Source organism: Pieris napi, chromosome 15 (genome assembly GCF_905475465.1).
Source record: "Pieris napi chromosome 15, ilPieNapi1.2, whole genome shotgun sequence".
Classification (NCBI taxonomy): Eukaryota; Metazoa; Arthropoda; class Insecta; order Lepidoptera; family Pieridae; genus Pieris; species Pieris napi.
In genome coordinates, this window is record NC_062248.1 from 8244737 (window position 1) to 8256083 (window position 11347).

The 11347-nt window shown below is 30.8% G+C and overlaps 4 protein-coding genes across 4 annotated transcripts; 2 read left to right on the plus strand and 2 right to left on the minus strand.

Moving 5' to 3' along the window:
* Window positions 1-102: 102 nt before the first annotated feature.
* On the minus strand, window positions 103-3132 carry LOC125056726 (alanine--tRNA ligase, cytoplasmic). The gene has a single exon (XM_047659999.1). It carries the CDS (start codon window positions 3126-3128, stop codon window positions 222-224), a length of 2907 nt encoding a protein of 968 aa, XP_047515955.1. The 5' UTR covers window positions 3129-3132; the 3' UTR covers window positions 103-221.
* A 3416-nt stretch (window positions 3133-6548) lies between these two features.
* Window positions 6549-8116, plus strand: LOC125056517 (transcription termination factor 3, mitochondrial). Its single transcript, XM_047659654.1, has 3 exons — window positions 6549-7207; window positions 7283-7497; window positions 7631-8116. Exons 1-3 carry the CDS (start codon window positions 6717-6719, stop codon window positions 7906-7908), a joined length of 984 nt encoding a protein of 327 aa, XP_047515610.1. The 5' UTR covers window positions 6549-6716; the 3' UTR covers window positions 7909-8116.
* Window positions 7715-11297, minus strand: LOC125056516 (endoplasmic reticulum-Golgi intermediate compartment protein 3). Its single transcript, XM_047659653.1, has 8 exons — window positions 11073-11297; window positions 10798-10956; window positions 10589-10725; window positions 10439-10512; window positions 9736-9901; window positions 9448-9637; window positions 8138-8339; window positions 7715-8053 (listed from the first exon to the last, which is right to left on the minus strand). The coding sequence occupies exons 1-8, from the start codon at window positions 11164-11166 to the stop codon at window positions 7918-7920; spliced, it is 1158 nt and encodes a 385-aa protein (XP_047515609.1). The 5' UTR covers window positions 11167-11297; the 3' UTR covers window positions 7715-7917.
* On the plus strand, window positions 8576-9315 carry LOC125056522 (reactive oxygen species modulator 1). The gene is made up of 2 exons (XM_047659660.1): window positions 8576-8849; window positions 8928-9315. Exons 1-2 carry the CDS (start codon window positions 8719-8721, stop codon window positions 9034-9036), a joined length of 240 nt encoding a protein of 79 aa, XP_047515616.1. The 5' UTR covers window positions 8576-8718; the 3' UTR covers window positions 9037-9315.
* Window positions 11298-11347: the final 50 nt, after the last annotated feature.

An 11347-nucleotide genomic window follows, 5' to 3' on the forward strand; every position in this document is an offset into this window, starting at 1 on the left:
TTTATTAAGACTAGGCAAGCGTGTTTATTATTACATGTTATGTTTGCTACAAAGGTTTTGGCCAATTATTTACATCTGTATCAACAATATTAAAGACCTCAATGTGCTTTACAATTTTATTGTAGACTTTGATATTAACATTGAAAACAAAAAAAATATTCTTAATCATTAGTTTCAAGTATAAAATAATAACTTAATATTTCAAACAGATACAAATTAAACTAAGAACCTGACACTTTAGTAGTTGCGAAATCACGAGCAGCTTTAATAGCGTCGTTAAGACAAGAAACATTTGATCCTGATGCTTGAGCAGATTCAGCTTTCCCGCCACCTTTTCCATTCATAATTCCAACAACTGATTGCACCCATTCTGATGCAAGTAGTCCCTGTTCAACCAAGTTTTTAGGAACAACAGCTAAGCAGTATATTTTATTAGTATCATCGTCAACAGAAAAGAACATTGCTGCAGTATTTGGGAGAATTTGCTTCACTTGTTTAAGTGCACCATCCAGAGCCTTAGTGTTGCCATAAGCTTTCAACTCTGCCACAATCACAGAGGACTTTTCATTTAAGCACATTTCTTTAGCTTTTTCTGCAACAAGATTAATAGTAGCGGTTTTACTAGCTCTTTCTTTATCATCAAGTTGTTTTTTTAAATTCTTTAACATTGCTCTCATTTCCTCCTTTTTCCAGTAAGATATCTGTGCTTGAGAAATTTCATTTGTAAGCTCTACAATTTTCTTAACAGCTTCTTTTTGATTAAGCACTGACCCCTGTTCTTGAATTTGATTTGTAATATCATTAACTTCATTTTCCAAAATACTCATTTTATTTATGGCTTTCAATGCTTCTGGCCCTGTTAGAGCCACTATTCTACGAATACCTTTAGCAATCCCTTCTTCACTAACTATAACATAGTCACCAATATGCCCAGTTTGGTGTAAATGAGATCCTCCACAAAATTCAATTGAGGTTTCAAAACCATTAGGTCCCTCAGGATTGTCTTCCAAATCTTCAACAGGAATCCCTACTGAAACTACTCTTACAGGATCTGGATATTGTTCATCAAACATAGCCCTCAAACCATTGATTTTCTTAGCATCACTGAGTTTAGTGTATTTAGCATAGACCTTTTTGTTATTATTTATTATGGATTTAACTTGGTCCTCTGCTTCTTTTATTTGTTTTGTGGTCATAGGGCCCTTGTTAGTGAAATCAAATCGGAGACGATCAGGCATTACTAGAGATCCACGTTGATCAGCATCATTGCCAAGAACCTTTCTAAGAACATTGTTCAATACATGAGTTCCTGTATGATTATTCATGATAAGTCTTCGTCTTTCTGTGTCAATGTGAAGTGATAAAGTGTCACCTACTCTTAATATGCCTTCTACTTTACCTATGTGTAAAACATAACCACCTTTCACTTGAACATTTTTAACAGAAAATTCAACACTATCATCACCTACTTTAACCATATAACCTTCATCATAAATTTGACCCCCTTGTTCTGCATAAAAGTTAGTCTGATCTAGCAAAATGCCACATTCATCACCAGACATAACTTCATTCACAAATTCTTTATTCTTTCGCAAAGCCACAACATTGCCAGAACAAGGCTTAAATTCATATATAGCTTCTGCTTCAGTTGTAGTAGGTACATAATTATACTTTAGTGAGTCATTTGTAGGTGATATACCAGTATCTTTAAGATAACTTATGGCATGTATATCCAGAGCTAATAAATCATCCTGACCAGCTGCTTTACCTTGAGAAGTTAATTGGGACTCTTTTTTAGCTTTTTCATAAGCATCCATATCAATTGTTAACCCTTTTTCTTCACACATTAAACAAGTTAAATCAATGGGAAAGCCATATGTATCATACATTCGCCAAGCTACATCACCAGGTACCACTTTAGAATTATTGAGTTTCTCAATTGTTCTATTTAGTAAATTTCTTCCACGAGTTAGAGTTTTTAAAAATTGTAATTCTTCTTCATTTATAATCTGCATTACAGCCTCTGGATTCTTTTTAATTTCAGGAAACACATCTCCTAAAATTTCTACAACGGTTTTGACCAAAGTTGCAAAGAAACCCGGTTTAGCATTTAATTTTTCAGATGCATAACGTACTGCTCTTCTCAAAATTCTCCGTAACACATAACCTCTACCAGTATTATCAGGATATCCTCCGTCAGACAGGGCTATGGTTAATGTTCTTGCATGATCAGCTAGCACTCTGTATGCCATGTCTATTCCATCAGTATCATCTTCACCAACTTTTCCAGAATATGGCCTTACTTTAGTTCCATTTTCAATAGCCTTGAACAAAGGCATAAATAAATCAGTATCATAATTTGCTCTTTTATTTTGGATAACTGACACTAACCTTTCTAGACCAAGACCACAATCAATATGCTTTTTGGGTAATAATTTTAACTCACCATTCTTTTCGCGGTTAAACTGTATAAACACTAAATTCCAAATTTCCAGTACATCTGGGTCATCCATATTAACAAGATGTGCAGCTTCTCTGCCTCCAATTCTGTCATAGTGTAATTCAGAACATGGTCCACAAGGTCCAGTTTCACCCATTTCCCAAAAGTTATCTTTCATACTTCCAGGAATTATATGAGATTCAGGAAGACCAAGATTAAGCCAAATATCTTTACATTCTAAATCTGGTTCTAATCCTGAAGATTTATCTCCTCCAAAGTAAGTAACATACAATCTGTCTCCTGGCAGTTTCAAAACTTCAGTGAGGAGTTCCCATGCCCAAGAACATATTTCTTTCTTAAAATAATCACCAAATGACCAATTTCCCATCATTTCAAAAAATGTATGATGGTACACATCTTTTCCAACATCATCTAGATCATTGTGTTTTCCACCAGCTCTTATACATTTCTGTGTATTTACTACTCTTACATAATTTGCCATGTCAGAATTTGGATCAACAGAACCTAAAAATATTGGTTTAAATTGATTCATTCCAGCATTTGCAAATAGAAGAGTGGGATCATCAAGTGGTATTGTTGAAGCAGAATGAACATATTTATGACCCTTGCTAATAAAAAAATCAATATATGCTTGACGAACTTCACTTCCAGTCATTGAAGTGTTCATAATGACCTGAAAAATACAAGTTTGTTAGTTAATTTATTACAAGTTAACAAATATAAATAAAAGATTTGCATTCTATAAAAGAATTCACTTTAATTTAATAATAAATGATTTATATATTCTTAATCCTTTAAAAAAATAGATTGCATGTGAACATATACACTGAAATATTAAGTACAGTACCGTTGATTTATTAAACAGTTCTGCAATAAAACACAAGTGCACTTATATTATATTTAATAACTTTCGGCCATATGTTCTAAGAAGTAAAAGGGGTTAATAATTTTGTCTAATGTCCTACGGAATTTAGTAACTTTACTAAAAAGCTTATTTATGTTATTTCAAACAATTATACCTGCGGTGAGAAAAGTAAGAATTTTAAAGAATACTTCACCTCAATTTTTTTGAGTACTATATTGAATAAATGATGAAAGCAATTTGAAAGTTGCGGAAACTTGACACAGTTGTAATTTGTGGCACGGCTGCTGCAGAGTGCCAGTTGGAAGTTGGAACTTCGAAATAGTGTTACCAACTCGAATTTTATCGAGTAGGTAGATACAATTTCAAAAGTTGGTAGTTTCCAACCATCTTCAATTCGAAAAGTAGGTAGATCTACTAACTATAATTTCGAGTTTTATATAAAATCCTACTCTAAGATGTGTGAGACTTTTAATTCATTTTTGAAGTGAAACTTCTTTAGAATCGTTGTGATTTCAAACCGGATGCAACGGAAAAAGCGACAGTAAAAAGAGACAGACACATAAATTAATAGGATTTGGCGTGGGAGAGAGTGAGATAGGAGGCATTATACAGTGTATAAACTTTAAATTAGTGTGTATTTGAACATTTTCTGAAATAAAAAACAGATTTGATGAAAATTAAATAAGTAAGTCAAGTAAGTAGTTTAATTATAAAATTAGATTATTTATCAATTTTATTTACAAATCATTAGTTATAGAAACTTTTTGAAGTGAAAACTTCGTACTACACTTAATTAAAAGTTTATACACTGTATAATGCTTCCTATCTCATTTTCTCCCACGTTGGATCTTGTGAATTTATTTCAAACTTTTATTATTTTAGTTTTTACCAAATTAAAGATTGATATTAAAGTTATAAATAAAAATTTAACATTAAAATATATATTTTTTTTAAAGAAAAGATCCTACATTTAGATAGAGAAAAAGTCTAATTTACATATTTTAATTTTAAAAACTTTGTTTTTGAAGGTTTCACTTCTAGTACGTGTGAATTGGACACATGATTTTTTTTTTCGTATAAAAGTAATCACTTCATCTATTATAGTAAAAAAATGGATAATATTGATATAAAAAAAATCAAAACATATTATGGATTGAAGAGATCAATCTAACATAATTTACTTGACCATGTGGGCCGGAAACTGAAATGCTTAATCCAACCTGCATATTCTGGTTCTTTATAACAGAATTTTGAATATTTTTGATCATAATGAATTTTCCTCAATTTTCGTGGAGAAGAATTTTCTCCATTTTCACTTTCATTACTAATCTTTTTATATTTTAATGTTTAGATAGAATAATAGTACTAAAATACTTTATTTAATAACATTCAACGCTGCGCTTTACATATCAAAATACATAGTAAGATCATGAGAGTCTTGAAGATAGTATAGGTCTACCAGAATCTGATGGCAAAAAAAAAATTTAAAAATTAGCGATTTTCATATGGCAATAAAAGAAAAATTTCATCTGTCAACTGAAATTTCGAGGAATTGTTTTTGGTTTGGCTTCAAATTTCCTTTAAAAAGTGATGAAAATGTCGAAGAAACCTCTTCGATCGCAAGCAAGACATATTGTTTTCAATGTTTATCAAAGAATACTTGATCAACAAGATGCAGAAAATACACAATCATCGATATTGAGCCATGTGCAAGCGTTGACTGGTTAGTAGGAATGACACGTCTTGATAGTTTGGTTTATGAGATTTTTCGTGTGTATTATATTATGTACTAATACTAAACTTTGGTTTATTTCAGGGGTTTCTTATACTACAAATAAACTTGGATAGTTTTGATTTAGAATTGATCAGAAACAAGATAAATGAGTTTTACACTGTTTCTTTCTCTCAAATAGGGATCGATGAATGGCGAAAATCTTGTGAACATGTAATAAAAATTGAAAATCAGTTCATAGAACAAGATCGGTTAATTTAGATGCAGGAGGAAAGGTTTATCATAAATACTGCGTTGAAGGCTTTTTTATGATGTTATTTGGAACCATTTTCAAGTTCTTAATTAATTAATAAACTCATGAACAGAGTAATTGGAGTTTTCATCTAAATTTCAAACCCCACATTCGCCACATTTTCAAAAATTATCCTTGATCATTGGATAAATTTTTATATTTGCATGTATCACACACAATCAGCCGCTATAAGGAAAAAAAAGTATCAAAACGTTTTACTCCAATTTCCCCAGTATTGCTAGCGTCAATTTCTTTTTTCCCTTTTTGCCATCAGATCCTGGTAGACCTATAATTAGTCGAATATAATAGAAAATTAGACAATATAAAAATTTAAAAATTTAAATACAAAAAGTTGATGGATTTTCTATATAAAGGCGGAAACATACTTACGTGTCGTGGCGTGTCGTGACGCGCCAGAAGCATATTGGTTTCATACATTTAATATGATTAGAATCATATTTGCATGTCGTGTCGTGTCGCAACACTTCCTTACGTGGCCGGTGGCGCCGACTGCTCGCCACCGATTGCGCCAGAGCGTTGGTGGGGGTTATGACGCGACACGACAATCTACACAACAGGCAAATGTGTTTCTATAACGGCGCGTGGCTCGTGGCGCGAACATCTAGCAAAAATGAAATTAAATGATGAAATTTCTCTTCGTAACTCTCTAATTCTTTAACAAGACGATGAAATTCACCTTTGTCTTGTCTCCCCTCTGTTTACAGGGTGAACCCAGTATCTTTTATTTTTTTTGCTCTTAAGAAGTTTCATTGCTAACAGAAATTGAAGGTCTTCATCAAAATCACTATCCAAATCAGAAGAAAACATTATGTATGTTAGAACGCTGCAAAGGTTCGTTAAGTACTGTTCAGTGTTCAGAAATAACGCCAGAGTACGCCACGACACGACACGTAAGTGTGCACACTCACCGTCACGACAGTAACCATCACGACACGCCACGTGTTTCCACGTTAAGGTAATAGATTTGAGAAAAACGAAGTTGGTAGATCTACCTAAAAGTTGGTAGAGTTTGGAACACTTTACTTGGAATACTTACAAGCAACCATAGACTCATAGAGTAATTATAACCAAAGACTACTCATTTATTTATGGTGCTTACTGTGGTGAGAATTGAGATGGATTTCCGAATTTCAGCCTTATAACTGATTCAGATTTCTCATAACTTTAAATAGTAAGCCTACATACAACTATGTTATTTTTTAATAGTGACCAGAATTAATTGCGTCGAATGCCGACTACGTTTCGACTTAGTGGCACACATATATTATATCTTTGGTTTATCTTTAATAATAATCACGTTCTTTATAAACATTTAAGCCAGTATAAATATTATGTTAAATAATATATGAAAATGCAGTGTTTTAAGTTTGCTAAATTTAGAATTATTTCAAAATGTAGAAGCTACTGTGTAGTTCAAAACCAAGTTACTCAATATTTAAACGACAAAAGTGTATTTGACCGTCATGACGATGATTTATCTGAGTTGGCTTCAAATCACTCACAATCTTTTAATTTAGCTGCATATGTTAACACTTCAGACACATTGCAAAAACTTATGAAGTTAAATGTCAACCTTGCTAAAATTGAAAAGAAACCATATATTGTTGAAAAAATACTAAAACTGGATTTCGAAAAGAATATTAAAAATCATATATTTTTTTTGAAAGATTATGTTGAAAATGAAAGCCTTGGAAATTTTTTAACTAAAAACCCAATGATTCTGTGCCAAGATATTGCCGATTTAGAAGTGAGAATAAATTACTTGCAGTCTAAACATTTTTATTCACAAGATATAATAAGAATTATATCTAAAAATCCTTTTTGGTTAATGTTTAAGTAAGTTTTATGATTAAGTATTTATTAATTATGTCTAATAAGCATTCTATTTTCATAAGTATTTTTTGTTAACAGCACTGAAAAAATTGATCGAAGATTAGGTTACTTTCAAAATACATTCGCTTTAACTGGTAATGAGGTAAGATTTCTTGCTACAAAACAACCTCGCATAATTACATACAATTTGCATCATATTTCTACCAATACATTTGTTATTAAAGAAGAATTTGGTTTTAATGATGGAGAAATTAAGGACCTTCTTTTGGAAAAACCAAAGATTTGGATGATGAGTAAGTATTTTATTTTAAAAGCCTTTACTATGTACATTAAAAATTATTCCAGTTCAAAAATAAGGTATTTTTACAATGCTGAAAACAATAGTAAAATAGGACAAGAACCTACCATAAATATTTTTCTTTTCAGATCAGAGGTCTCTATTGGAACGATTTAACTACATTCACAATGTCATGAAAATTACACACGAAGATATTAAAGAAAATGCTACTATTTTAACTTATAGAAATTTTATTATTAAACAAAGACATTTGTTTTTAGAAAAACTAGGAAGAGCTCAATACAATAAAAAAAAAGCTAATTATGTTCCATTAGCTGAACTTTGTAGTGGCACTGATGTGGAGTTTTGTATAAAATATGCAAAATGTAGTGTTGAAGATTTTAACATCTTTCTAAAAACAATGTAAATCATAATTTTATCCAGTTTTGCCTAACATTACTTTGTTTTGAACAGCATTCAGTGAGTGGTATAAAAGTGAGTCAAAAATTGCTGCTAATGTAAAAACTCCACCTACAATTGCACATATGTTTGTTGCAAAATGACCAAGTGATCTGAAAACAAGCAGTCACATTAGAAATTTAGCAAAGATTAAGTAATAAATACATGTGATGATATGGCACAACTTTTTATTTTACCTTTCCTTCTCTGTATATTTCACCATCAAAGGTGATAATTCATAACTGAAAAATGCTCCAGGCATACCAGATTCTGTATTGACATTTGACACTGATTTCTGGTGACGAGTTACAGAGAATTGATTTGTATGTAATACTTTGCTGTCTAAAGAAACATACATTGTTGGAACAATTTTAATATAATACTGAAACATAACAGCACCTGCAAAAATAAATAAATAGACTTAATGTGTTTATATAAGTCACATAAATTCAATAATAATCGCACAATCTGTTCAAAATTTAACAAGTGAAGACAAAATGTTTCGTACGTATTTAGATAAATAGAAAAAACTTAGAAATTGCGATTTTTGAACTTAGATCTTTGCGAATAATAGAAAAAAATGTCTATTACCATTTTTAACAGACGTCTAATATACGGTTGAACTGACAACTGACATGTCTGGGTCACTACCGAAGTACGAATTTAGTCAGTAATCTAATCTTGTAGCTTTAAGGCGAGTTATAAATTCTTTAAAATATAACCCAACTTTTGTTTTTAAGTAAGTTTCTCGTGTGCATATTTAGGATAATATAAAAATATGCCAGTACCGGGTGGAGTATATCAAAGTCAAGGACCAACATGTTTTGATAAAATGAAAATGGGTTTTATGATAGGATTCTGTGTTGGAATGGCTAGCGGTGGTTTATTTGGAGGATTTACGGCATTGAGGTTTGTATTGTACTTAAACAACACAAGACAACAATATTTACTCAAGAAATCATGATTATATAATGTTCAAAATTCCAGATATGGAGCAAGAGGGCGAGAACTGGTTCATTCTGTTGGTAAAGTAATGCTGCAAGGAGGTGGTACATTTGGTACATTTATGGCTATTGGAACAGGAATACGTTGTTGAACCATATTACTCCTAGACTAGACTGTATATACCTTATACACCAAATTCGCCACAATTAAGAAAACAAATAATATGTTGTTTAGTGTCTCTATTCCAAATATTTTTAAGATTAATTTTCATAATTTGTTTCAGTTTAAACTTGTTCTTATATATTGAGGTTAATAGAAAGCAAGTGAAAAATTAGAATGAATAATAATATAAGTAATAACATAAGTGGTTCTTTAGTTTCAAATTAGTCATAATTTTATTTAGTTTTAATAAATTTAGATTATATTATAATAGCAGCATTTTTGATTACTAATCTAAAATATATAAATGAATATATATTTTCCCACATGGTTAACTGTCTAGTATTCCCCTTTACAGATAGTAATACAATATAGATATTTCAAAATATATCCTTAAACTAACCTTCTTTTGCCAATCCAGTAACTCCATCTAAAGGAGCTGTGTTTGCATTTTTGATATCTGAACCAAAACTCAAGTGTCTTATTATATGGGTTGTATTGAATACTGATGATGAAAATGGTTGGACATCATGGACATGGATGTGATTAATAGTAAAACTTTTTCCCGGAGCTATATGAAAACTTCCACCAACCTAAAAATGTTTTTTGTTTTAATCAAATCGTCTAGACTGATAATCGTCTGATAATGTAAAATTTTTTTAATTATTGAAGTTTATGGATCATAATTTACCCTATTAACATCCATGTTCCCAAATAATTGGCATCCTTCTTTGAAAGCAAGATTGACTTTCTCTAAAGACTCATCATTTTTGCACTGTTCAACAGTAGATAAATCAGGCAGTGCCCACCTTCTCATTTTATATGCTTCACGGACATCCTCGCATGTATTACAGCACCTTAATAATAAAACTTATAATCTGATTAGAACTATGTTATATTCAATTTGGCTATACATCAACTAATCAAATATTATGCAAGCTACCAGATTAAATATAAGGTGAAGAATTTAAACTGCTGTTAAAATAAAGTTTTAACACCAAGTTAGACTAGCATGGAGGTGCAAGTACATTATGAAATAAAAATGATGACCTATATTATGTTTTACATTATACAATTATTATTTCACTTAATTATTTGAATAACTAATAGTAACCAAATACAGTGTTACCCTAACATACAAGTTTAATTTAGTTACTAAATTGACAGAGGTAGGAGAAATTGTTAGTTTTATTTGTAGTTAAGTTTTGTTTTGTGTCTGTTGTTGGGGTCATGGAAGCGGTGTGGTGTGCAATTCCTCATATCTCAAATCAAGCTCATCTCAAAGTGAAATGTTGCTTGTTCAGCTACTTGTATCTCAAAACATATGTTAGGTATATTGAGGTACTACTGTATATTTTGCAAGTTTAGTCAATATAATATATAAAATCACATACTGAGAGTCATTAAATGCTGCACCATAGCAACTTCCACATGTTATCTTTCCAATATCAGTAGAATTATTTGGAACCTAAACAACAAATTGACTTATATTATATATGTTAATTATTATTGGTAATTGATTTTAACTACAGGTTTCTACTCACTGCAGTTGAAGTCATTATTTCTTCTTTTTTTGCTTCTTCTATTGGGTTTCCATCTAAGTCTAAGCGTCTTTTAAATATATTATGGTCTATTTGTAAGTGTTGCTCTCCAGATGAATCCATTGCATCAAGTACTAAGTCTATTAAAAACGATTAGTTTTTTTTTGTATAGGTATTTAACAAAATTATTGTTACCCATAAATATTACTTACAATTACATGATATTCTAGGAACAATAATATCAAAATTTATTCTTATCTTATGACCTCTGGATGTGTCTACGAACAATTCTTCAGATATGTTAGGCGACATGTATGTATGTAACTCAGATATTATTAAAAGAATCATAACTGTTCCACCAAGTATAGTAACTGAAAAGTATTTTGTATGGGTATACCCATTATAAAGCACCTATATATCTAGTAAGTAATAATATATTATATAGCCTTGTATGATCGTATTTAAAATCATATAATATTGTACTTACTAAAAGCACCACTTGCTGTTTTTACTCTGAAATCTTCTAAAGTTTTAGCATATGCATCAAACTGTTTAAATCTATTTAAAATATGTGATGCCATGGTATGGTTTTAGTTTAGAACATGAAAGGTATGAGAGTACGCTAAATGCTGAATTTTCAATTAAAATGTTACTCTTATTCATATAATATTATCAATAAAATATGTTAAATGTTTTTACTTTTTAGAGATAGGTATCGTGGTGTTTCCGTATACAGATTACAGACCACAGCATATTACTAAC

What these genes read in the sequence shown, in the direction of transcription:
- LOC125056726 (XM_047659999.1), bottom strand. Translation starts at nt 3,128, where the DNA reads ATGAACACTTCAATGACTGGAAGTGAAGTTCGTCAAGCATATATTGAT.
- LOC125056517 (XM_047659654.1), top strand. Translation starts at nt 6,717, where the DNA reads ATGAAAATGCAGTGTTTTAAGTTTGCTAAATTTAGAATTATTTCAAAA. An exon ending in CCTTTTTGGTTAATGTTTAA is followed by an intron (nt 7,208 to 7,282) that starts GTAAGTTTTATG and finishes TTTTGTTAACAG; the next exon opens with CACTGAAAAAATTGATCGAA. An exon ending in ACCAAAGATTTGGATGATGA is followed by an intron (nt 7,498 to 7,630) that starts GTAAGTATTTTA and finishes TTTTCTTTTCAG; the next exon opens with ATCAGAGGTCTCTATTGGAA.
- LOC125056522 (XM_047659660.1), top strand. Translation starts at nt 8,719, where the DNA reads ATGCCAGTACCGGGTGGAGTATATCAAAGTCAAGGACCAACATGTTTT. An exon ending in GGAGGATTTACGGCATTGAG is followed by an intron (nt 8,850 to 8,927) that starts GTTTGTATTGTA and finishes TCAAAATTCCAG; the next exon opens with ATATGGAGCAAGAGGGCGAG.
- LOC125056516 (XM_047659653.1), bottom strand. Translation starts at nt 11,166, where the DNA reads ATGGCATCACATATTTTAAATAGATTTAAACAGTTTGATGCATATGCT. An exon ending in AAATAATGACTTCAACTGCA is followed by an intron (nt 10,513 to 10,588) that starts GTGAGTAGAAAC and finishes TTTGTTGTTTAG; the next exon opens with GTTCCAAATAATTCTACTGA. An exon ending in GGAACATGGATGTTAATAGG is followed by an intron (nt 9,638 to 9,735) that starts GTAAATTATGAT and finishes AAACATTTTTAG; the next exon opens with GTTGGTGGAAGTTTTCATAT.